Below are 26,379 nucleotides of genomic sequence, written 5' to 3' on the forward strand. Positions count from 1 at the left end.
AGTGAGGTGGTCTGCGCGTAGGTCATCATCTGGCTGGAGGTCAGCGTGGAGGTCGTTTTCAGTGTGGTAGTCAGTGTGGAGGTCATCATCTGGCTGGAGGTCAGCATGGAGGTCGTTTTCAGCTCGGTAATGGTTCTCGGAAAGGAGGTTGGCGCAGGGATCGGCATCTGGAAGGAGATTAGCATTGAGGAGGCGGCTGTCGTCATCACGATGGAGGTCGCCTTTATGTTGGAGGTCAGCAGCACAGAGGGGCTCGTCGTCGCGGATGAGGTCCATGTCGAGGAAGAGGTCGTCATCTAGGAGGGGATGATCAACGTCCTGGGAGGTCGTTCAACAGGTAGTCCGCTCCCTGGTGGTCCAGCTAGGTTTGAGTGCGGCGGCTTGCTGGGGTCTCCCTGGGCAAGCTGCTTAAGCGGCTTGAGTGCCTCAACATCCTGAGGAGAGTCATCGGCTGGAATCGGGCGTTCCGGCTGGTGGGTTCCATGCCCCCACGCAGCCTGGTGAGTTTAACTCTATGTTGTGTGTGTGTGTTCATCTAGTGCAATTTTCCTGGGTGGGTGTTTAATCAGGCCCAGGGGGAATGGTGGCGGTCTTAGTTTTAGCATGTTGGGGGGCCTCTGTGGGGTCAGTTAGTAGGGTTTGCAGCATGTTAGGGTTTGGAAAGGAGTTGCCGGAACGTGTGGAGCAGGCGATGGCCGGGTCAATGGGGTCCTCCGTTTCTGTTTTGGGTGCTGGGCGTTGAGGCAGGTCGCCGGTTTGTCGTCAAGTTAGGCCACATCTTGTGGTGGGGATCGCGGTGTCAGGGCAGACAGAGAAGGGCGAGTGGTTAAACTTTCGATTTTGTTAACTGGCTCCAGGTGCTTGCCATTCTGCAAGCATCATGGGCACGCCAAAAAAAAAAAAAGGGGAGGCCCTGAGAATTGTTCAGGGGTGGTCTGCTACAAGGAAGGTTCATTGGTTTTGTGGCGATCACACCCAGTGTTGAAATGATGGGCAGTTCAGGCAGTGAAAGGATGGGTGACACTGCATAAGGCAAGATCAGAAAGCTCTGGGGGCCCGGTCGCGCGCGGGGGTGGATCTGCGGCGGATCGGTGGTTGCGGTGAAATTGCGGAAATCAGTGCCAGGTTTGTGGCTGTGTACAGATGGAGCGGTGTGCCGAGGATTTGTCACTGTGTGTGACGGAGTCTTAAGGCTCGTTCAGATACCAGGGTTCAGGCTGCGGTGGGTTCTTTTCCCGGAGCACCTTGTTGCTTGTACCAGGCAGAATGAATTTGGTGGTGATACTGGAAAGTGGGGAGTGAAGCCACTTTCTCGTCACATGCCGTTCCTTTTAGTTTTTGTTTTGAATCATAATAATAATAGTAAATGTATATAAAATATAATAATAATTTGGGCGCGAGGTATCGTGCAGGTATTGGGCGGTTCAGTTTTATTTCTGCCATTTCTGGTTCTGGTGGTTTGTCTTCGTTAGGGGTGGTGCAAAAGAAGGAGCCGAATAAATTCCGGGTCACTTGGGAGTTGTCGTTTCTGACATGCCGTTTGTTGCCATGGCGTCCTGACAGCAGGCATTTGTTAGGTTGTTTTGGGATGGTTCATATTTTGTGGTCTGGTGTTTACTTAAGGTTTGCCCTATTTTCTTGTGACTATTGGAAGGGTTTGGTTCATTTCTAGAATGGGGAGATGCAGTATGGCATGCTGATGATGAGTCTTACCTCAAAAAAAACCCAAAAACTCTCCATTTTTGCCATCTTTGCTAAGGGCTAGGGCATGGATAGTTTGGCAGTTTACCAAAAGAGAAAGAAGGTCCCTGGCAATTGTCTGAACATCTTGGGAATCTCCATTGATTCTAGAAGGATGGAGAGCAGGGGAGGATTGAGTACAGGTTACGGGACAAGGAAGTGTGGCTTTCCTCACAGAAGTGCGCAAAGCGGGTTATATATTAAAAATAATTAAATAAATAAATAAGTAAACTAAAATACAGTGGCAGACCTTTTGGTTTTTGCTGGGCATGCTTTAATTTGCTTTTGCATGTGCCCATAGCCAGAATTATTCGGGTAGTGGGAAGGTGGCTATGGCAGGGGCAAGGCCCCCACGCTTTGTATACGGTTTCCGGAGGAACTCTTCAACGACCTGGTAGTGGGGGCCAGTATATATTTTCCTGGGTAGTTATAATGGATGGTCGTTAGGGTTTTGGAGCTTGTGGCCTATTTTGATTGTGAACTTTTACTGTAGCGGCAGGTTGGGTTAGTTGTCAGAGCTTTCAGAAGGGCAAATGGGGGATGGACATAGAGCAACTATCTTGGGTGGAGGCAGTGTTTTACCAGGAATCGGATTTTGTTGGAGTTTTTTCTTGGTAGTGGCCAGTTCCATGTGGGGGGACTACTTCAGCAATAAAAACATCAGTTTTCATTGCTTCAACAGGTGTTTTTGGCAACTAATTTTTGGTGTTTCTCCTCCGTTAACGGGGCTATGGAGGCTAACTGTGATTGGTTGCAGTTAGACAGCTGTCACTCAGCGTGTGGGCGTGTCTCACTGCAACCAATCATATTTGCCGGTGGGCGGGGAAAGCAGGGAATACGAGATTGTTTAATGAGCGGCCGGCTTTTTCAAAAGAGGAAAAGCCGCCGGAGTTTAGAGAACAGCCGTGCAGCGCCGCGCCGGAGATCAGGGAATGGTGAGTATGAGAGAGGGGTACTCCATTCAGTCACTCAAAGGATTAGCGGTCACCGTGAGTCCTTCACGGGTGACCGCTAATCAGGACGCGGCACAGACAGAGCCACGGTATGAGGATGAAGTCGGGTGGAGTTTACCCGAGTTCATTCTCAGCGCGCAACTCTGTCTGCTGTCAGCCGGCATGTATCAACGACATTTTACATCACACACGGACATTTCACACGGACAACACACACACACGTCAGTTAAGTTTCACGTGCACACACGGCTATTCCACACGCACACACGGCTAGCATACGCAGTTCACACAGATGCCACACGGACCATAAAAACGGGCACAAAAACGGAAAACGGACCCGAAAAACGGACGTAACACACCTGCGTGTTTTTTCACGGACGTGTGAAGGGGGCCTTAAGGTTGGATCATGCCCCCGATGTGCTGGTGTTGCACACGGGTGAAAATGATGTGGGGATATCCCCCTGTGGGGATTAAATTGGCGTTATTTGCCAAGGTTTACTGCAGCTATGCTCCACCTCCCCGAGAGGTGAAGACGGTGTGGTCGGATATTGTGCCTACAAAACCTTACTGGGGGTTTGGTCGATAGAGGGGATCGACAGGACTGAAATTAAGGTGAATAGGGCAGTGGGGAGTTCCTTGGCTTGGAATGGACAGGTCGGCGCGGTGGATGCACCTGTGGTTAGCAGGTGTTCAGGAAGGTGGAGCGAGCGCTTTGATTGGTGGGGTAACTCGCATTATGAGGTTTCAGGTAATGCTCGTGGTGGCGGTAGTGAGGTGGGGTTCTTTGAGTTGGTGGTAAACTGGTGGTGGGGGGTTGTACATCAGGTGGATGGTAACCCCCCCTTCTTTTATTTGGAATGGTAATTACCTGGCAGACTTTGGGGCTCTCCAGGGTGGGGTCCCCTGGGAGTCGGTGTTAGGGAAATGGTTTTCCGGTCATAATGTCCCCGAGTTTGTGGTCATTTGCGACTGGGGACAACTCCGGATGGTTTATCAATTTTATGGGAACGTCCGCCAGGTTTTGGAGCTCCAAGAACCCTCCTCGCTTTAAAGAAAGTTATTTATTTAATGTCATGTTTGTGTAATAAAGGCCGATTTGGCCAAATTATCCAAGCGGGTGTCATGTCTTTATTGGAAGGGGAATCTGTGGGATGAAGGGATTAGTGCATAGCGAGAAGGAAGCATCTACAATAGTACAGTCATGTTTAAAAAAACAGCAAGGGGACACCTTCCAGAGTCTCCCTTTCTTCCAAAATGTGGGCCACACACACCACTTCAGTGGCATCACTTGTCCCCCAGTTGCAAACTTGACATGTTGATTTGCATGAAGCACAATCCAAATCCACAAGCCTTTACTCTCCCCAGGATGAAACAGCTGTAGAAAAGTCCTTGCGGATCCATGACTTGTTCATCTTGATGAACGTTAGTCTGTCCACATTGTGACTGGACAGACCTGTGTGCTTATTTGTCAGCACACACCCAGCAGCACTGAAGACATATTCCGAGAGAACGCTCGCTGCGGGACACGACAAGATCTCCAAGGAGTAAGTGGAGAGCTCAGGCTATTTCTCCAGATTGGAAGCCCAAAAATGAGCAAGGCTCCAGTTGCAGAGTCATGGAATCGATATTCACTTGGAAATACTCCTGTATCATCCTCTCCAGGCGTTGACTATGTGTCAGAATTCTTGACTCTTGTGGCCTTGCAAAGGATGGTCTAAAAAATTCATGAAACGATTCCATAAAATTGCTGTTACCACCAGATACGGTGTTTCTGGTACGGTTTGACTGATGATGGCTCGACAGTCCCATGGTTTGCAAGATACAACTATAAGATTCACTATGTGCACCACTGGTGTTTATTGGATAACCCAAGCTAAAAATGTATAACAGCTTCTGCTGATACTCCTGCACACGTGTGTCCCTCTTTCTGGCTGGAATTATTTCACCAAATTTTGAATTGTACCAGGGATCTAAGGGCGGCTTTGCATGTTGCGACATTGCACGTGCGATGTCAATGGGGTCAAATCAAAAGTGACGCACATCCGGCGTCGCAGTCGATATCGCAGCGTGTAAAACCTTTTTGATACGATGAACGAGCGCAAAAGCATCGTTATCGTATCATTGCTGCAGCCTCCGACATTTCCATAATGCCGATGGTGCGACAGGTACAATGTTGTTCCTCGCTCCTGCGGCAGCACACATCCCTGTGTGTGAAGCCACAGGAGCGAGGAACATCACCTTACCTGCCTCCCGGCTGCAATGAGAAGGACGGAGGTGGGCGGGATGTTTACATCCTGCTCATCTCCGCCCCTCCGCTTCAATTGGCCGCCTGCCGTGTGACGTCACTGTGACGCCGCACGACCCGCCCCCCTAAGGAAGGAGGCGGGTCGCCGGTCATAGGGACGTCGCACGGCAGGTAAGTGCGTGTGAAGCTGCCGTAGCGATAATAATCGCTACGGCAGCTTTTACTAGATATTGCACGTGCGACGGGGGCGGGACTATCGCTGCAGCATCGGTAACACATTGTTACCGATGTCGCAACGTGCAAAGCCCGCCTAAGAGTGGGGCAACCCAGTAGTCAGCATTACTTCTAATTCTGACAATCTGAGGGTCATGTTGAAGGTAGTGCAGCAAGAAGGCACTCATGTGTCTTGCGCATTCATGCGGACCAAGTCCTTGCTGTGTTTTTGTTGGCGAGGTGATAACCGTGCTTCCTTCCTCTGACATCTCCCCCCAACCTCGAACAACCGAAATTTGACCAAGGTCTCCCTCATCTGCTGAGTCTTTCATGCCCATCGACAGTTCATCCTCCATTTCTTCCTGGGCTCCAGCACCTTCCTCAACAGTTTGGCTGCTACCATGCACCCTTGTTAATCCCTCTCCCCCACCGTCCCATGCCTGCCACCTTGGTGATGCTAAACGTCTGGACCTTGCAGATCTTGTTATCCCTTCCACATATGAATCTTCCTGTACTTCCTCCCCTTCCTCTTGTCACACCACCTGACTCTGAATAGTGTTTAGAGTGTGCTACAGCATGTAAATGACTGGAATTGTCATGCTGATAATGGCATTGTCAGCACTAAACATCTTTGTAGCCATGTTGAAACTGTGCAGAAGGGTGCATAGGTTCTTGATCTGAGGCTGCTCCATCAGCGTGATCTACCCCACCTCTGCATCTCGTTGCCCCAGGCATAACGTCATAACGTATTGCACCAGGGCTCGGCGGTGCTGCGACATCCGCTGCAACATGTGGAGAGTCGAATTCAAGCGTGTCGGCACATCGCATTTCAGGCGGTGACCTGGCAGGCCGAAAAACTTCTGGAGCGATGCAAGTCGGTCAGCCGCGCCACTTGAACGACGGAAGTGAGCAGATAGTGACCGTGCCCTGTGCAGAAGCCCATCTAGGCCAGGATGGTGGGTTAAAAATTGCTGGACAAGAAGGTTCAACACGTGAGCCATACAAGGCATGTGTGTCACCTTGCCCCGGTGAAGGGCCGCACCCAGGTTTGCAGCATTGTCGCACACGGCCTTCCCTGGCTGCAGGTTGAGTGAAGAACACAATTGACGAAACTCGGTCTCCAGAGCTGACTACAACTGATCAGCTGTGTGACTTTTATTTCCCAGACATTTCAACATAAAGACCACCTGATGCCGTTGAACTCTACTGCCAGTATAGTAAGGAGGTGTGTGGGATTCCTTGTGCGCAGTTACAACACGGGTGGCCTGACCAGACAGGCTTTGGGCGGAGGTGGATGACCCAGACGAGGTTGAGGAGGCAGAAGCAGTGGAGGAACTACTACATACAGAGGATTGACCACAACTGATGGGGACGGCAAGACTTGTACAGCAGACCCTTCTCCATCTCTCACCATAGTTACCCAGTGCCCAGTCAGCGACATGTAACGCCCCTGTCAATGCTTACTGGTCCAAATATCGGTGATGAAATACACCCTGTCACACACAGAGTTTCTCAAGGAAGCGGTGATGTTGTGTGCGACATGCTGGTATAGCGCAGGCACACCTTTCTTGGAGAAGTAGTGGCGACTGGGCATCTGGTACTGGGGCACTGCAATGGACATAAGGTCTGAAAAATCCTCTGTGTCCACTATGCGGAAAGGCAGCATTTCTAAAGCAAACAGCTTACAGAGGGATAAAGTCAACCTCTTAGCTTTGTCATGCCTAGGAAATGGTCTTTTACTTTTCCACATCTGAGGGACTGAGGGCTGGCTGCTGTGCTGAGACGGCGTTGAGTAGGGTGTTCCTGGAAAACTGCTGGTCTGTGAGGAAAGTGCAGGCGGAGACATAATGTTGCCTTCATCCAAAGGTGGTGCTCTCAATGTCTGAGAGAGCTCTACACCAGCAGCTGTTTCCCCTTCCAAAACAACTGACGACCTGCCTATCACACTGGCTTTTGTGATTAAAGAGGTTGAAGGTCTGCGTCGCAAAGCATGTGTGACTGCTGTCCCCACAGTCATAGAGGATTAAGAGCGCGCGGATGCACGTGAAGGGTCAGACGGTGGTTGGCCCACTCCACTAGGCCGCATTGTAGCACAGTGAGCTTCCCACTGGGACTTATGCTTGATATCCATGTGACGGTTCATGGACGAAGTAGTCAAACTAGTGTGGTTTTAGCCTCTACTTAGAGATTGGTGACAAATCTTACAGATGACATGAGTTGGAACTCGGGAGATCCTTTGCTATGTCAAAAAAGGACCAGGCTAGGCAAGGCTTAGAGGCCATGAAACCTGCAGAGCCACCACGACTTGTGCTCAGAGGCAGAGTTGTGGCTGAGGATGCAGTTGTTGACGTGCTTCCAGTACTCCGTCTGTGTCCAGGAAGGCGCAAGCTAACCTCGTCGTCAGTCGCATCCTCCTCCACCGCCTCTGCTGACCTCCTCGAGTGCCTGACTGTGGGTTGACAGTAAGTGGGATCTACATCCTCATCATCAACCTGTGTGTTTGCACTCCCCTCTTCCTCAGACCTAACCTCTTCCTGCCCTGACCGAATAGTTAAGTTGTCATTCCAATCAGGTATCTAAGTCTCATTGTCATTAGTATGTTCTTCATCGTTTCTACCAAGAGGAGTTACAGTTTGGGAATGAGGGTCTACATTATGCTCAGAAACTTCTTCATCAAGGCCTGAATCTGACTCAGGTGACAAGCTTCTGGGCATCACTGCAGATCATTTCCTGGTCTGGACTCACTGTAGTTTTGGAACACACCTCAGATTCCCAGGCTATAGTGTGACTGAATAGCTTTGCAGACTCACCCATCTCTGTTACCCCATACTCTGCAGGGCGGGTGGAGAATTGAGAGCTGGTAAAAAGCAAGTGCAATTGGTGTGACAACTCAGAGGACTGGAGTTTTTCGGATGTTGAAGTTGAGGTGGAGGAGAGGCCACTTGATTGATCCATTCAAGCATGTGCTTTTTTTGGGCATCATCTACCTTTGGTACAGTTGGTCGGTTCCATAAAAAAGGGATCTCATCAGATTGTCCACGGAAAGTAGTAGACATCTTACTTTTGCTGGAAGATGGCCTTTCTTCAACAGATGTTACTGTAGCTTTACCACCTACCCTACGGACACAAACTTTTTTTGCCTTTCCAACATGCCTGTTTCCCTTTCCACGAGCATCTGTCTTTTTGACACTCATTTTGTTTGTGACCAAATTAGACACTTAAAATGTCGTAGCAAAAATGGTAAGGTGGTGTAGATTGCAGAGGTGGTCTAGCTTTATTGACAGCTGAAGAACCAACACTGACTATCACAGACAAGGAAACTATGGCCCTCAAACTGGCAGCATTTTTTGCAATTAAAATTGCATAGCAACAATGGACAGGTGCTTTTCAAATGCACAGGTGGTGTATCTTGCTTGACAGCAAGGAAACCCTAACGTAGTATTCCAGATAATGAAAGTATGCCCCTAAAACTACCTGCACTGTTTGCAATAAAAATTGCATAGGAAAAATGGACAGGTGCTGTACAATGCACAGGTGATATAGCAAAATTGCCAGCAGAGGAACCCTCACGTAATATCCCTGAAGTGCCTGAGCTGATGTAGCCAGACACTTTGATAAAAACCCCTGCACAGCGCTGGCACAGACCTGCCTAGCAACAATGGCTTTGAACATCTGTAATGTAGCCCTGAAAAGGGCTGAAATTACAAGTAGTCCCTAATCCCTAAAGCGATGTGTAGATTGCACTGTATGTCTATAGCGCAAACAGCAGAAGCAGTGGGAGCGGGAGTGGTGACTGTCACCCACCCGCAGCAGAGAGATAATGGCGGCGATGGGGAAAATGGCCGGGTCTTATAGGGCAAAGACATTGGACATGCACAGCCTATGACACATGTCCTTTAGTGATGAGCGAGTACTAAAAAGCTCGGGTGCTCAAGGCTCGGGCCGAGCATCCCAAGATACTCGTGTACTCGGCCCGAGCACCGAGCCCAATGTTATCCTATGGGAGACCCGAGTATTTTTGTGAAATGATCACCGGCAGCATGTAGAAACCCTAAAAATGGCACAAAAGTCTCAGAAGAGTGCTCAAATGACATGGCAACAGCATGGGGAAGACCCCTTGAAGCATTTATCACTCAAAAGTCACAGCTGTGAACAATTTAGTCCGCGTTTTACGCCATTTTTACGGACTCACCAGAAAACCTTCCAAAATGACACCAAAATGAATTTTCATGGCGGAAATGTTAAGGGCACATAACCAATAGTGAGATAGAGCTAATGTATGTTACTTTTTGAGATTAATACATGAAAGATTTTACGTAAAACATTGTGTGGCACTCCGATGTCCCTGAGAAGAGACGTACATAAAGGCCTCTGAGTCTAATGTGCCCATTTTGAGGAAGTGAGTCTTTGTAGTATTTTCCTTTGCCAGGGCAGTCCAAAATTGTGAGGTTCACCAATGCCCCTGCATACAGACGTGCATGAGGGCCTCAAAACATTAAGTGTACATTGTCAGGAAGTGGGTGTATTATAGTATAGCCCTTAGGCAGGGCAGCCAAAAATTGGGAGGCTCCACGTTGTCCCTGGATAGAGACGTGCATGATGGCCTGTAAACCTGAAGTGCCCATTGTAAGGAAGTGGGTCTATTGTAGTATAGCCCTTAGGCAGGGCAGCCAAAAATTGGGAGGCTCCACGTTGTCCCTGGATAGAGACGTGCATGATGGCCTGTAAACCTGAAGTGCCCATTGTAAGGAAGTGGGTCTATTGTAGTATAGCCCTTAGGCAGGGCAGCCAAAAATTGGGAGGCTCCACGTTGTCCCTGGATAGAGACGTGCATGATGGCCTGTAAACCTGAAGTGCCCATTGTAAGGAAGTGGGTCTATTGTAGTATAGCCCTTAGGCAGGGCAGCCAAAAATTGGGAGGCTCCACGTTGTCCCTGGATAGAGACGTGCATGATGGCCTGTAAACCTGAAGTGCCCATTGTAAGGAAGTGGGTCTATTGTAGTATAGCCCTTAGGCAGGGCAGCCAAAAATTGGGAGGCTCCACGTTGTCCCTGGATAGAGACGTGCATGATGGCCTGTAAACCTGAAGTGCCCATTGTAAGGAAGTGGGTCTATTGTAGTATAGCCCTTAGGCAGGGCAGCCAAAACTTGGGAGGCTCCACGTTGTCCCTGGATAGAGACGTGCATGAGGGCCTCAAAACATTAAGTGTCCATTGTCAAGAAGTGGGTATATTATAGTATAGCCCTTTGGCAGGGCAGCCAAAAATTGGGAGGCTCCACGTTGTCCCTGGATAGAGACGTGCATGAGGGCCTCAAAACATTAAGTGTCCATTGTCAGGAAGTGGGTGTATTATAGTATAGCCCTTTGGCAGGGCAGCCAAAAATTGGGAGGCTCCACGTTGTCCCTGGATAGAGACGTGCATGAGGGCCTAAAAACTTTGTTCCCATTGCAAAGGAGCGGGTCTCCTGTCGTTGTAATGTCCATTCTGCAAAGAATGGGCGAAAAAATTTACCACTGGGGGTATACCTGAAACAAAGGCCTAACTCTTGTAACGGTCATCATGGTGGCGCATGAGGAGAAGGAGGAGCAGTCCAGCGATTATCCAAAGTCCAGAAGTGTGTACCCATGGGTGACTGGAGGTACATGGCAAATTCCCGTTACAAACTTTAAATTCCGCTCTCATTTGCTGGTGGTGTGGTGAAGTCTGGCCCAATCCAACCCTTGTTCATCTTGATCAGAGTCAGCCTGTCAGCATTTTCAGTTGACAGGCGGGTGCGTTTATCTGTAATGATTCCACCTGCGGCACTAAAAACACGCTCTGACAAAACGCTAGCGGCAGGGCAGGCCAGGACTTCCAAGGCGTAGAGAGCCAATTCATGCCACGTGTCCACCTTGGATACCCAATAGCTGTAAGGCACAGAGGAATGTCGGAGTACAGTTGTTCGATCTGCAAGGTACTCCTTGAGCATCTGGGCAAACTCAGGATTTCTTGTGGCACTACCCCGCACCTCAGGGGCTGTGGTACGTGAGGGGCTGAGAAAACTGTCCCACATCTTAAAGACTGTTCCCCTACCTCTGGCGGATTGGACTTGTGCCTCTCTCGGCTGTACGCCTTGGTTGTCCACTCATTCCTGACCTATGCCGCTAGCGTTTTGTGAGGGGAATGCTTTGCTTACTTCCGTGACTATGGCCTTCCGGAACTGCTGCATTTTGGTTGACCTCTCCGCCTCGGGAATAAGAGACATAAAGTTCTCCTTGTAGCGTGGGTCTAACAGTGTTACCAACCAGTAATGATTGTCGGCCAAGATGTTCTTAATACGAGGGTCACGAGACAGGCAGCTTACCATAAAGTCAGCCATGTGCGCCAGACTCTTAACAGCCAGGACTTCAGTAGCCTGACCAACACGTTGACTGAACATGCTGTCCTCCTCCTCCTCCTCCTCCTCCTCCTCCTCCTCATCTACCCTGTCCTCTGGCCAGCCACGCTGAACCGAGCATATGACTGGTGTGCATGTCATATCCTCAATTTGGCCGGAGATTTGCTCCATGTTTTCATCCTCCTCCTTGTCATAGTCCTCCACTGCACGTTGTGATGAGACGAGGCTGGGCTGTGTGTTATCACCCACACCCACTACTGTTTCTTGCTGCAACTCATCGCGCTCCGCCTGCAATGCATCATGTTTGTTTTTGAGCAGAGACCGTTTTAGAAGGCAGAGAAGCGGTATGGTGACGCTAATAATGGCGTCATCACCGCTCACCATCTTGGTGGAGTCCTCAAAGTTTTGGAGGATGGTACATAGGTCGGACATCCATCTCCACTCCTCAGGTGTTATGTGTGGAGTTTGACCCATTTCCCGACGGCTTAGGTGATGCAGGTACTCAACAACTGCCCTCTTCTGCTCACATATCCTGACCAACATGTGCAGAGTTGAATTCCAACGCGTGGGGACATCACACACCAGTCTGTGAGCCGGAAGATGCAAACGGCGCTGAAAGCCGGCAAGGCCGGCTGAAGCAGTAGGTGACTTTCGAAAATGTGCAGACAGGCGGCGAACTTTTACCAGCAGATCAGACAGCTCTGGGTATGACTTTAGAAACCGCTGAACCACGAGGTTGAGCACATGGGCCACGCATGGAACATGTGTCAGCTGGCCTCGCCTCAAAGCCGCCACCAGGTTCCGGCCATTGTCACACACGACCTTTCCTGGCTTTAGGTTCAGAGGTGTGAGCCAGTGATCTGCCTGCTGTTTCAGAGCTGTCCACACCTCTTCTGCATTGTGGGGTTTGTCACCTATGCAGATTAGCTTCAGCACAGCCTGTTGCCGCTTCGCCGAGGCAGTGCTGCAGTGCTTCCAGCTTGGGACTGGTGTGGAGGGTACAGTGGATGAGGATGCGCAGGAGGAGGAGGAGGCTGAAGAGCATGACATTCCGGAGCTGTAGAGTGTGGGTGAAACACTGACTGAGGTAGGGCCTGCAAACCTTGGTGTGGGAAGGACGTGTTCCGTCCCTCGCTCAGACTGGGTCCCAGCTTCCACAATATTAACCCAGTGTGCCGTCAATGAGATGTAGCGGCCTTGCCCACAAGCACTTGTCCACGTGTCTGTGGTTAGGTGGACTTTGGGTGAAACAGCGTTGTTCAGGGCACGTGTGATGTTTTGTGACACGTGGTTATGCAACGCGGGGACGGCACACCGGGAGAAATAGTGGCGGCTGGGGACCGAGTAACGTGGGACAGCTGCCGCCATCAGGTCACGGAATGCTTCTGTCTCCACCAGCCTATAAGGCAACATTTCCAGCGCAAGCAGTCGCGAAATGTTAGCATTTAGAACTGTGGCATGTGGGGTGTTGGCAGTGTATTTGCGCCTGCGTTCAAAGGTTTGCTGAATGGATAACTGAACGCTGCGCTGGGACAAGGACGTGCTTGATGATGGTGTTATTTCTGCGTAGGCAACTGCAGGTGCAGGACCGGAGGAGGCTTGTTCGCAGGCAGCATGGACAGGGGATTGGCTCGCATGCACAACAAGCGAAGACGTAGCAGTGACATCAGCAAGCACTGCTCCTCGACTCTGTTGTACTTCCCACAAAGTCGGGTGCTTGGCTGACATGTGCCTGATCATGCTGGTGGGGGTCAGGCTGCTAGTTTTGGTACCCCTGCTGATGCTGGCACGGCAGGTGTTGCAAATGGCCTTTTTAGAATCATCTGGAGCCAACTTAAAAAACTGCCAGACTCGGGAAGACCTAACATTTGTACAGGCACCTTGTGTCGTGTTGTTGTTCCGGGGAACGGTTGCCTGACTTCTGCCTGGAGCCACCACCCTGCTTCTTACTGCCTGTTGGGATGCTACGCCTCCCTCCCCCTGTGCACTGCTGTCCTCGCTCTGCATATCCTCCTGCCAGGTTGGGTCAGTTACTGGATCATCCACCACGTCGTCTTCCTCTTCCGCACCCTGCTCCTCCTCCTGACTTCCTGACAATTGTGTCTCATCATCGTCCACCCCTTGTTGAGACACGTTGCCAACTTCGTGAGAACGTGGCTGCTCAAATATTTGGCCATCTGTAAATACGATCTCCTCATGACCCACTTCAACAGGAGCTGGCGAGAGGCCAGAATGTGCGAATGGAAACGTGAACAGCTCTTCCGAGTGTCCAAGTGTGGGATCATTAATGTCCGAGGACGTGTACTCAGCCTTGTGGTAGGAAGGAGGATCAGGTTCTGAAATGTGCGGTGCAGTATCACGGCTACTGACACTTGACCGTATGGAAGACAGAATGTTTGTGGTGGTGCCAATCTGACTGGAAGCATTATCCGCTATCCAACTAACAACCTGTTGACACTGGTCTTGGTTCAAGAGCGGTGTACTGCTGCGGTCCCCAAGAATTTGGGACAGGACGTGCGAGCGACTAGATGTGGCCCTTTGTTGTGGCGAAATTAGAGCTTGCCCACGACCTCGGCCTCTGCCTGCACCACCATCACGTCCACTTCCTTGTTCCTTGCCAACGCCCTTGCGCATTTTGCAATGCTGTGCTGACGTGTATTCACTAGACTTGGGCGTTATATCCAAGTTTGTGCAAATCGTGCACCTGTACGCTGCCACCGACAGGCACACACGTGCGGTTTTTAAATGCAAGCACGGACGCACTAAGAACCTAACAGGTTTTAGGAGCAAAAATTAATGAGAACTCTGACACTATCAGCCACTGCTGACTGACGTGTATTATACACTACACTTGTGCGTAATATAATAGTTTGGTAAAAACGCACACAAGTGTACCTGTACGCTGCCACCGACAGGCACACACGTGCGGTTTTTAAATGCAAGCACGGACGCACTAAGAACCTAACAGGTTTTAGGAGCAAAAATTAATGAGAACTCTGACACTATCAGCCACTGCTGACTGACGTGTATTATTCACTAGACTTGTGCGTTATATAATAGTTTGTGAAAAACGCACATAAGTGCACCTGTACGCTGCCACCGACAGGCACACACGTGCGGTTTTTAAATGCAAGCACGGACGCAATAAGAACCTAACAGGTTTTTAGGAGCGACAATTACTGAGAAGTCTGACACTATCAGGCAGTGCTGACTGACGTGTATTATACACTAGACTTGTGCGTTATATAATAGTTTGTGAAAAACGCACACAAGTGCACCTGTACGCTGCCACCGACAGGCACACACGTGCGGTTTTTAAATGCAAGCACGGACGCAATAAGAACCTAACAGGTTTTTAGGAGCAACAATTACTGAGAAGTCTGACACTATCTGGACTGTTTTAGACTGTGTACACCAGCCCCAGATATGATGAAGACTGGTATACGGTCACCACTAGGAATGGCTATATACCCTGCCTGCCTGCCTGCCTGCCTGTATACTGCTACAATAGTCCTGACAAGGACTCTTCTGGTCACTAGCCTGTATTCCAACCTGGCTAAACCCTGCCTGTATATAGCAACAATAGTCCTGAGAAGGACTCTGCTACTGTACTCCGACCTGGCTATACCCTGCCTGCCTGTATACAACTAGAATAGTCCTGAGAAGGACTTTTGGTCACACTGTTTGCAGCCCTGCTACGGAAATAGCTATAAAGGGCCGCAAACCTTTCCCTGAAGCAGCGACACTCTCCCTGCACTGACTGTCTGGATGGCTGTGAGCAGAGCACAGCGCGCCGGCCGGTATAAAGGCTCGGTCACGCTGTGCGGGCCGGCCAATCACTGCAATTCCACAACTAACAGGGCTGTCGCATTGCAGTGGTCTGGCAGCCAATCCCTGCATGAGGGCTGGCTCTCAAAAGAGCGCCAACATGCAGAAATGAAGACCACGAGTACAGCACGAGTATCGCGAGATTACTCGGTCCCCGCCGAGTAGCCCGAGTACTGTGATACTCGTGCGAGTACCGAGTAGTAACAAGCATGCTCGCTCATCACTAATGTCCTTGCTTGTCTGGCAAAAATCCACTTTGCTGTGTGTGTGTCTGTGATTGGCTGACAGCCTGGCCTGCTCCACTGTACGTGCAGTTAGAAAAAAAAAATATGGCGATCGCCATTTTTTCAGCACTTAGCAGCAGCACTGATCTAAACGCCGTCCCCCCGCACACTAAACGCTGAATTTTGATAATATCATTATTAACACTGACTGACAGTATTACAGTGGAAAGCCAGCTAGTAACTAGCTACAATTTTTGGTGATTGAGCCGTTATTGAACGTAACTTGAACAGCCAAACTTGAAGCAAATCGTTCGAGTTCGTCGAACGACTCGAACACCGACCAAAATCACTTGAATTAGAAATTAGCGAACCGTTCGAATTGAACATCACTCAACTCTATTGAAGAGCAGACGGAAAAGATGTGCCGAAGAATCCAGGCCTAGGTGCATTTCATTCTGACGCGGTGGGCCACCAAAATGAAGGGCCTCGCTGCAGCTGTCTGGGTGCGCGAGATGGAGATGGCCTCGGAGGAGCGGGTAAGAAGTGACCCACGCCCCTATGTTCCCCAGCAACTGGCTGTCCCGGCTGTGGGGTCTGGCCGGCCCCCGTCCGCCACGTCGTCTCCCTCGCCACTTGTGTCTGCAGTCAGTGCCCCGATCGGCCTGCTACCCCAAATAACGGCAGTGGAACCCGTCTCGTTTAAGAAGGAAGACCCAGCAATGGGGACCTCGGGCCTTACCCGCATCATCGATCTAGCATCCGTCTTTGCCCCAAGCCAGACTGCAACCCTAATGACATCCCATCCAACCCCGAGCCAGGCCACAATCCCGATGACGTCATCCGCGGCCCCGGCGGTCTGCCCGGCTGCAACTGAGATGACGACGGCTCCGGCAGTCCGCCTGGCCGCAACTGAAATGACAACGGTTCCGTCATTCTGCCTTGAGGCAGCAGAGGCGTAACCCGACCGGAAGCCTGTCTGGTCCGCATGCCGGCTGCTCCCAAATACCCCGTCCCGGCTGTGGAACAGCGGGAGTGCTCCTGCCGAGAGGAGGAGCAGTCCACTGAGCGATGGGGCTCATGTCAGAGAGAGAGTCCGGTTGTCGCCGGCGGTGAGGGCATCCGAGTGGGCCTGGCTCCTGAGCAGGAGGCGGAGCACGGAACCCGTGCCCCATATTGGGAGCGGCAGCAACGGCAGCTGCACCAAGAAATTGCCACCCGTGAGAATCACAAGGCTGAGGTGCTGGCCCGCACCTACAAAGAAAAAGACCACCTATGACAAGCCACTTTCTGGGTCTGGGGCCCGACATACCAAGGACAGGTTCGCTACTTTGACCTCCAGAAGGGATGGGGTTTCATTTACGTGCCGGGTTTGGACTCCGAAATATTTATGTCCCGGAAGGATGTGGCCCCTCACCTGCCTACCAGCCACCCAGACCGAGATCTGGAACCCTGGGATATGGTAAGCTACACCCGGCATTGCGGAGAGCAAGGGTGGTTTGCCCTAGATGTTAAAAAGTGGGTTGTGGTGGATTAGACACCATGCCTTGCCTCCCACCGTCACCTTCATGAGAAGAAGTGAGGAAGCAGTTTCCGGCTGCCTTTACTTACAATTGTTTTGAAAACATGTTTACTCCCGTTAACTGTTAAAAATGGACCATGGTGTCAGGACTGGCGATGCCGCCTCAAAAACTTTCTTGGGTCATGTAAATAACTCCCCATCTACCTTCTTGTTACTCACCGCCAGGAGGTGGCACCCTCTGGAGAGGTCGGTTGGAGGAAGGGCATGTGGTGGAGTCTGCCGAAGCCCAGTAACCATGGAAATCGGTGACAACCCTCCAGGCCAAAGGGTTCCAGTCCAAGGGACCCTTTGGGGTGATACAGGGCCCGGAATGTTTACTCGGACACTGACAGAGGCACCCACCAGAACCCAGGATGGTGTGACCAATGACTAGCGGTGGCACCAAGGGGGGGTATAGGTGTTTTGGGTGGTGGGAAAAAGGTTAGTTGGGAACTGTTTAGTAACGTTTAGGATCTGTGCCTCCCATAAAGGGAAGAAATGTTTACATGTTATCCCTGTTTTTACCTTTTTGTTGCAGAAGCAGAAAAAACAAACACCGGTGTCAGACAGCCCACGGACGGGCTGGGTTTTACCAAGGGGAAGTGTGACGCCCTGGCAAAACCTGGTAGTCACAGATGACTGTACCACCCCACCAAGGGTACAGGAATCGCCTCCTCCTTGGGAATTAACAACACACTTCCCACACACAGGACCACCAGCCACAAATCCTAGTCGCCCCCCATGACAGACAGGACAAACCAGTGGGTGGGACCAGGCGGATGGGAACACCCACATAGGGGTCTTGAAGTGACACGGGGAGGGAACCAGTGAGTGCAGTTTGCGTGCAGTCTGAGTTCAGTGTGGAGTTGAGAGGAGACAGTTCTGTGGAGAGGTGGAGCTGGAGTCGGTGACAGGAGCTGAAGTGCAGTGTGGTTAGGGTTGGAGCCCTTGGACCATGGGAGGACCGTCTAGGTGGGAGACGGATTTGTAGGGCCACAGGCGATGGAGATCCAGTTGCGGGAGACCTGAAGTGGATCAGGGCAGGGTTGTAGCCCGCCAGTACCGACAACAAGAGTCCAGTCCGGAGGCCGTGCACAGGCGGGGTACCTGGACCCTAGGACAAGGCAAGCTTCAAGCCCCTTGTTAATTGACCAGCGGGACAAAGTACCAGACCTTGTTCCCAAGGAGAGAAGCCCAGATAGAGCAGACCAGCAGCCCAATGCGGGGGACACGGTGTCCGCCAAGCACCCATTGAAGTTGCATGAGTCAGCGTCTGCGGGCAACAGCTCCCTCTGCATCCAAAGCTGCAGGGGAGCGGATTTCTCCCGTTCCAAGCAGGGTTAGTCCATATACTACAAGACACAAGTGCAGGAGGAAGGGCCCGTACATTACTATCCCGTGTGCAGGACCAGCACACCCCTCCAGAGGCAACCGGAATCCGGCCTTGGTTTACAGTACAGACTTGGAGTGATTTCTTTCTAAGTGTGGGTACACCAGTGTCATCCGGTCCTACCTGCCGCCGGCGCCCCAACACTGCTCCCTACCTACACCTGAGCCTCGGGACTACACCTTTCCCCAACCTGTGGAGGGGACACCACCTTGTTGCCCCACATCATCGGTCCTGGACGCCAGCCCCGAGAGGCAGCGGCGGTGCCACCATCCCATCACCTCAACCCATGGGTGGCATCACAGCCAATCTCCCCTGTAAATATCTCTATTTTTCACTGTGTGTGAGAACGGGCGGTTGCACGAGCCCTGGGTCCAGTCACCACTCGAGCCCAAGACACGACCCTGGATCCGAGCGCCACTCGAGCAGCCCCGGTTGCCGCAGCGGAGCCAGCACCCGTCCGCAACCGACACACAAAGGTGTAAGGAAAGTGAGTAATCAGGTCACAGTTTGGGTTTAGTTTTAAAGGAAGGTAGTGGATCAATGCAAAGGGGCTATGCAAAACAGATAGTCAAAGGCAATGTCTAGGGTCAGGCAAAAAAAGATTAGAAAACGAGAGACCTGGAAAGAAGGCACACACCACTAAGTTAAGGCTATATCTGGCAATATTCAGACCACAGATAGCCAGATATATAGCTGAGTAATGGGAGATACCTGGAAGAAACTCACCCCCTGCCCTGATTGAGCAATGGTCTGTAATTCAAAATACTAACAGTTCAGCACTCCCTGAATCCATAGGGATTCTGAACTATCATTATCTGTGTCCAGGACACAGTGATTTGTAGAATCCTGACACAATGAACAGCTGTTGTTATTCTAAGAAAACCGTACACACAGATGGACTTAATTTACTAATTGTGTGACTTCTGGAGGCAGATGGTTACTTAGGATTTTATTTATAGGTATCAAACTACAAAGGGCTGCATACAAACGCATGTCACATCGTGCTAATGCAGTTGAGACAATATATTGTGCAAGAGTCAGCTGTAGGGGCAATATCCTGTGCCTAGGAGTGCTGCAAGGACATCAAACTGTGTCTAGGGAAGTTATGGGGCATTATGCTGTGTATAGGGGGAAGCTTGGACATAACACTTTATATGAGAGAGTTGAAAATATTTATTGTATTATTATTATTGTAAATTGGGGATTAAGAAACATCATTGCTATAAGCGGTGGGAACTGAATGTCACGTCCCCATCGGAGTCCGCTCCTGCGACTTCTGCTCAGATCGCCAGACGACGCCATGTTCCCACCATGGATAGTGCTGGTGATGGGAGAGGAGTCGGTGCCCGTGGTTCTGCAGAGCACAGTGTCACGTCCCCACCGGAGTCCGCTCCTGCGACTTCTGCTCCGATCGCCAGACGACGCCATGTTCCCACCATGGATAGTACTGGTGATGGGAGAGGAGTCGGTGCCCGTGGCTCTGCGGAGCACAGGATCCACTCATCCACTAGGCTTGGTTTCCCTGGAACCTGCAGTACCACTGGCTGACTGTAGGTGGCTTGTGTCTCCCGGCTGAAGTGGCCAACATTCACCTACAGCCTATGGGAAGACACCACATCCTTTTTATTCCACCTCCTGTCACATGACCACTGCCAGTGATAGTTCTGTTCCCCTGGCTCATGTGCTGTTTGTATTGTGATTCCTGTGCGCTGACCTTGCTTGTTGTTTGACTACCCTCCTGCCTTTCGTTTTTTATACCTTCCTGCCAGTTCCGGATTTGACCCCTGCTTTATCTCCTCACTACGCCCTTGCCTGCCGATTCTGTTCCTGTTTTGCATCTCCTGGATTTTGACCCTGCCTGACGACCACGGACTACAGCCTACCACAGGTAGTGATCTCTGGGGCTCTGTGTAATTCCAAATCCCTGTAAAGGGGTTAAAGGGTTGCAGAGTTCTTAGGGTCTTGCTTTGTGAGTGGCTTTTCTCTAGATTCCCCTTACAGCCAGTCTGAGTCTGTGGCTCCTATCAGGCATTACACTGAAGCTGTGGGGCTACATTGATATAAAAAGTCATGTGAGCCTGTAATCCTGAGCTATGATATTGCTAGACTGGCACGAGGACTGCAGGTTACTACAGGTTGTATGTGAAAAGAAAGTCAGGCACTGCAGCGCTTAAGCCATTCAGTGGAGCTGTACTCACAGTTCAGAGGCAGTCAGCTGTTTCAGGACTTAGCTATTCCAAAGCTAATAGTGCCGTGTGGTGCTCTGCTTGCGATGTATTCAAGATTCAAAAGTCCAGGTGTAGAAAGAAAGCGGCAGCTCACTCGGGAAGTGGCAAACAAAGTTCCTTGTCAAAGCTTGACTTGTCAAAGCGCTATTTACAGCGCGAAATGGCTGTCGCCCGTCTCCCGTCCCCACACCCCCTCCTCTCCCCACTATTCCTGTGCCTATGTCTGCGAATTTTGTTTGCCACTTCCCGAGTGAGCTGCCAATTTCTTTCTACACCTGGACTTTATTACAGGTTGTGTTTATAATTTCATACAAGGGAATAAGGGATTGGTCGAATAGTGGACAACTCCTTTAAGGTCAAATTAAAGCTTCACTCCAGCTATATTTTTTCACCGCTGGAGTGATGCTTCTAATATAAGGTACCCCATCTCTATTATTCTCACACTCCAATGTATTCACCTTTTTAGGTGTTACTTGGCTCCCACAGCACATTCTTGTGACCACAACTTCTGACTGCTGGAAGTCAGAGGTTACATCACATGCTCTTTATGCAAGTCTATAAAAGCCAGAATGAAGCTCTTATAGTTTTGTATTTAAGAGTGACCTCTGGCACACTCCATGAAACACTGGAGATGCCGGCAGGTCACAAACTGCCTAAGAACAATGGGACCAGCAATAGAAGAAGGTGAAGACGATGGTAGGTGAATATAAGACTAAAGGCAGTATACCGTATTTTTCTGACTATAAGACGCACTTTTTTCCCACAGATGTTGGGAGAAAGTGGGGGGTGCGTCTTATAGTCTGAATGTAAGGCATGGCTGCGCGGAATGAGGGTGCTGCAGAGGAGCGGGTCATTGGGGGCATGAGCAGGCTGCAGCAGCGCCGTGACCACGTGGGCCCACTCATTTAAAATGCACGCCCATCCTCCCGCCCATCTCTCAGCGTTGAAGCCAGTGCTGACAGGTGGGCGGGATGATGGTCAGGGGATGCGCACATAATTAACAGCCGGCCGAGATCACCCCTGGCAACTACAGCCTGGAGTGATCATGTGCGGCTGTATTCACTGCCCCCCGTGCATCATCATCAGTGCGGGGGGCAGTGAATCAGTATACTCACCGACAACGATCCCTGCAGCACTGTGATGTCCTCCTGTCTGCTGGCCGCGACTGTGTGGAGACTAGTGGTGCTCACAGCCGCGCCCGGCACAGACAGGAGGAGATCGCGATGCTGCAGGGATCATGGCTGCCTCCACACAGGTCAGCGGCGCTGCTGCTGACACAGACGGGAGGACGAGCGATGCTGCAGGGAGTGAGGAAAGGTGAGTATGAATGTTTATTTTTTTTTGTGTGCCACAGGATGCGGCCATATAGCAGGATGGGGGTATATAGCAGGATGGGGGTATATAGCAGGATGATGGCCTATACCAGGATCAGGGTATATAGCAGGATGGGGGTATATAGCAGGATGGGGGTTTATAGCAGGAGGGGGGCTATACCAGGATCAGGGATATATATATTTATATATAATTATATTTATATATTTATTTTCCTGCTCTAAAACCAGGGTGCGTCTTATGGTTCGGTGCGTCTTACAGTCTGAAAAATACGGTACATAGAGTGAAAGCACAACTGTAGGGGTAAAATTAGGAGAAAAAAAACTGTGGAGGGGTGCTTTAAGCCTTATGACTATGAGGTTAACTTTGCATACAATTCCATGAAATATTCTCCAAAAAGGCATTAACATCTATATTTTGCTTTTCTATTACTTTCATTTGTGTATTTCAGACGCTGAAAACTGTGATAAGTGTTTTTACACTGAATGGCCAAATGAGGCAAGAGACAAGTGTATCCCTAAAGTTGTTGAGTTTCTCTCTTATGACACCGATGTAGTCGCCTATGTCTTCTTATTCTTGTTAGTATTATCTTCTACTACAATTTTATTAATAATCGGAATATTTACATTTTTCTGGAATTCTCCAGTTGTCAGAGCTAATAATCGTAACCTCAGCTTCATTATCCTTGTTTCTCTCAAGCTCAGTTTGCTCTGTATTCTCCTCTTCATTGGTAAACCAGTGGACACAACCTGTATGCTCCGGCATATCTGCTTTGGAATCATCTTCACTGTTGTGTTGTCCTCAGTCTTGGCCAAGACCATCATGGTTTGCATCGCCTTCAAAGCCACCACACCAGGCAGCTCCTGGAGGAAATGGATTGGTGTAAAACTCCCTAACTCTATAGTGATGATCTTGTCATCTCTTCAGGTCCTGAATGGAATACTCTGGTTGTCCCTTTCTCCTCCATTTCAGGAAATAGATGTGGACTCCACTCCAGGAAAGATTATCATTCAATGCAATGAGGGCTCAAGACTGGCCTTTTATTTTATGTTGGGTTATATGGGATTTCTGGCAGTGATGAGTCTAATTCTGGCTTTCATGGTGAGGAAATTACCTGACATCTACAATGAAGCCAAGTACATCACCTTCAGCATGCTGGTGTTCTGCTGTGTGTGGATCTGTGCCATCCCGGCCTATCTAAGCAGTAAGGGAAAAAATATGGTCAGTGTAGAAGTTTTTGCTATAATGGCCTCAGGTAATGGGATCATGATTTGTATATTTCTACCTAAGCTGTGGAATATACTGAAAAAATCAGAAATGAAAAAAAGTAATTTATTGGAAAAATGAAGCAAAAACAAAAAGCATAGGTAAGTTGTGCGGGTTGCTTTAACTTTCTAGTTTTTTTAGGGATTCCTAGCGAATAGAGATGAGCAGACCCATGGAAGTTCGGCTTCTGCAGGCTCAGAGGGACTTTAGATAAAGTTCTGTTCTGGACTCGAAGTTGATTGGGCTGTTTGGCTCTCCGTCCACATATAGTTAGTCATAAACACACTTCTGCCTGCCTTTTTCATTTTCTTTGTACACACTAAATCTGATAATGCTGATTTTACCCTCAGTGTGAGCCATTCACACACTCACAATCTAAATTCTTTATTATTATGTCTCTGGAGTATGAAAATAAACCAGTGCACCAGAGGAAAGCCACCTAAACATACAGTCAGGGCCAGAAATATTTGGACAGTGACACAAGTTTTGTTATTTTAGCTGTTTACAAACACATGTTCAGAAATACAATTATATATATAATATGGGCTGAAAGTGCACACTCCCAGCAGCAATATGAGAGTTTTCACATCCAAATCGGAGAAAGGGTTTAGGAATCATAGCTCTGTAATGCATAGCCTCCTCTTTTTCAAGGGACCAAAAGTAATTGGACAAGGGACTCTAAGGGCTGCAATTAACTCTGAAGGCGTCTCCCTCGTTAACCTGTAATCAATGAAGTAGGTAAAAGGTCTGGGGTTGATTACAGGTGTGTGGTTTTGCATTTGGAAGCTGTTGCTGTGACCAGACAACATGCGGTCTAAGGAACTCTCAATTGAGGTGAAGCAGAACATCCTGAGGCTGAAAAAAAAGATAAAATCCATCAGAGAGATAGCAGACATGCTTGGAGTAGCAAAATCAACAGTCGGGTACATTCTGAGAAGAAAGGAATTGACTGGTGAGCTTGGGAACTCAAAAAGGCCTGGGAGTCCACAGATGACAACAGTGGTGGATGATCGCCGCATACTTTCTTTGGTGAAGAAGAACCCGTTCACGACATCAACTGAAGTCCAGAACACTCTCAGTGAAGTAAGTGTATCTGTCTCTAAGTCAACAGTAAAGAGAAGACTCCATGAAAGTAAATACAAAGGGTTCACATCTAGATGCAAACCATTCATCAATTCCAAAAATAGACAGGCCAGAGTTAAATTTGCTGAAAAACATCTCATGAAGCCAGCTCAGTTCTGGAAAAGTATTCTATGCACAGATGAGACAAAGATCAACCTGTACCAGAATGATGGGAATAAAAAAGTTTGGAGAAGAAAGGGAATGGCACATGATCCAAGGCACACCACATCCTCTGTAAAACATGGTGGAGGCAACGTGATGGCATGGGCATACATGGCTTTCAATGGCACTGGGTCACTTGTGTTTATTGATGACATAACAGCAGACAAGAGTAGCCGGATGAATTCTGAAGTGTACCGGGATATACTTTCAGCCCAGATTCAGCCAAATGCCGCAAAGTTGATCGGACGGCACTTCATAGTACAGATGGACAATGACCCCAAGCATACAGCCACAGCTACCCAGGAGTTCATGAGTGCAAAAAAGTGGAACATTCTGCAATGGCCAAGTCAATCACCAGATCTTAACCCAATTGAGCATGCATTTCACTTGCTCAAATCCAGACTTAAGATGGAAAGACCCACAAACAAGCAAGACCTGAAGGCTGCGGCTGTAAAGGCCTGGCAAAGCATTAAGAAGGAGGAAACCCAGCGTTTGGTGATGTCCATGGGTTCCAGACTTAAGGCAGTGATTGCCTCCAAAGGATTCGCAACAAAATATTGAAAATAAAAATATTTTGTTTGGGTTTGGTTTATTTGTCCAATTACTTTTGACCTCCTAAAATGTGGAGTGTTTGTAAAGAAATGTGTACAATTCCTACAATTTCTATCAGATATTTTTGTTCAAACCTTCAAATTAAATGTTACAATCTGCACTTGAATTCTGTTGTAGAGATTTCACTTCAAATCCAATGTGGTGGCATGCAGAGCCCAACTCGCGAAAATTGTGTCACTGTCCAAATATTTCTGGACCTAACTGTAGGAGAACATAAAACCTCCTGTCACGGTGTCCTTCTCCCATATCACACAATCAACAGAGCGAGAGATGATTTCTCTCAGAACAGTAAATGAACATATATTCCAAGCAATTCAGAAGGTCCATCAAATAATCCACCATACAAAGGGTAAAATAGTCCAGTAATGAACTAAAAGTCCCGGAAATCAGTCACAATCTTCCACCAGTCTTTTTCCAATGAAATCAGTGTTTCTCACAGTCTCTTTGGGTTGTCTCTCTGGATCAATCTTACTCCTTCTCTCTTGTCTTTCTCAGACAAAATGAATAATCTTTAGGGTAATCAGAGAGTTTGGCTTGATTCCAGGCCCCCCTCCCCCAGACCTAGGGACAGCTACACTGCAGGGGGTTATAACCCTGCAGACAGGACAAATAATACATAGAATGGAAAGAGCACCATGCCTAAAATACGAATCTACACAAAATTATACACGTCCCCCCATATACCACCATCATACCTCCTTTGCAGATTTTGTCCTTGGTAGGATTTGAACCCAGAATCCCAGCAGTCACAAGCAACAAGGATTACCACTGTGTCACAGTGCTTCCCTGGATCTGGGTAACGAAACTAATAATGATTTGATGTTAATGCAGAGAAAAACCTGCTGATGGCCAGGCACTTTACCAGTACATAGTATAAAATATAGCATTACATCAGTTGCTGACACAGACAATAGAAGACCCATTTTCACAGGGTACCAATGGGTTGTCATGACAGTGGGGGGTGATCTGAGGACCCCTTTCACAATCATCACATAGTTCCTCTGAACGCCAGCTGAGCAACGCCATTCACAGGAGAAGAGAATTTCTGCAGTTCAGAGGAATGTTGAAGCATCGCTCCGAACGGCAAAAAATAAGCCATAACACCAGATCTTCAAAAGTGAGGACAC

General features: G+C 49.3%; 1 protein-coding gene across 1 annotated transcript in view; it reads left to right on the forward strand.

The window, feature by feature from the left end:
* LOC142316190 (vomeronasal type-2 receptor 26-like) overlaps positions 1–23,437 on the forward strand; it is a 120,082-nt gene extending 96,645 nt beyond the window's left edge. The window contains exon 6 of the mRNA XM_075352642.1: positions 22,542–23,437. Coding sequence (XP_075208757.1) covers positions 22,542–23,437 — 896 coding nt within the window. The remainder of the gene's footprint in view (positions 1–22,541) is intronic.
* The last annotated feature ends 2,942 nt before the right edge of the window (positions 23,438–26,379 follow it).

The sequence above is a fragment of the Anomaloglossus baeobatrachus genome, chromosome 1, assembly GCF_048569485.1.
Source record: "Anomaloglossus baeobatrachus isolate aAnoBae1 chromosome 1, aAnoBae1.hap1, whole genome shotgun sequence".
NCBI classification, from domain to species: Eukaryota; Metazoa; Chordata; class Amphibia; order Anura; family Aromobatidae; genus Anomaloglossus; species Anomaloglossus baeobatrachus.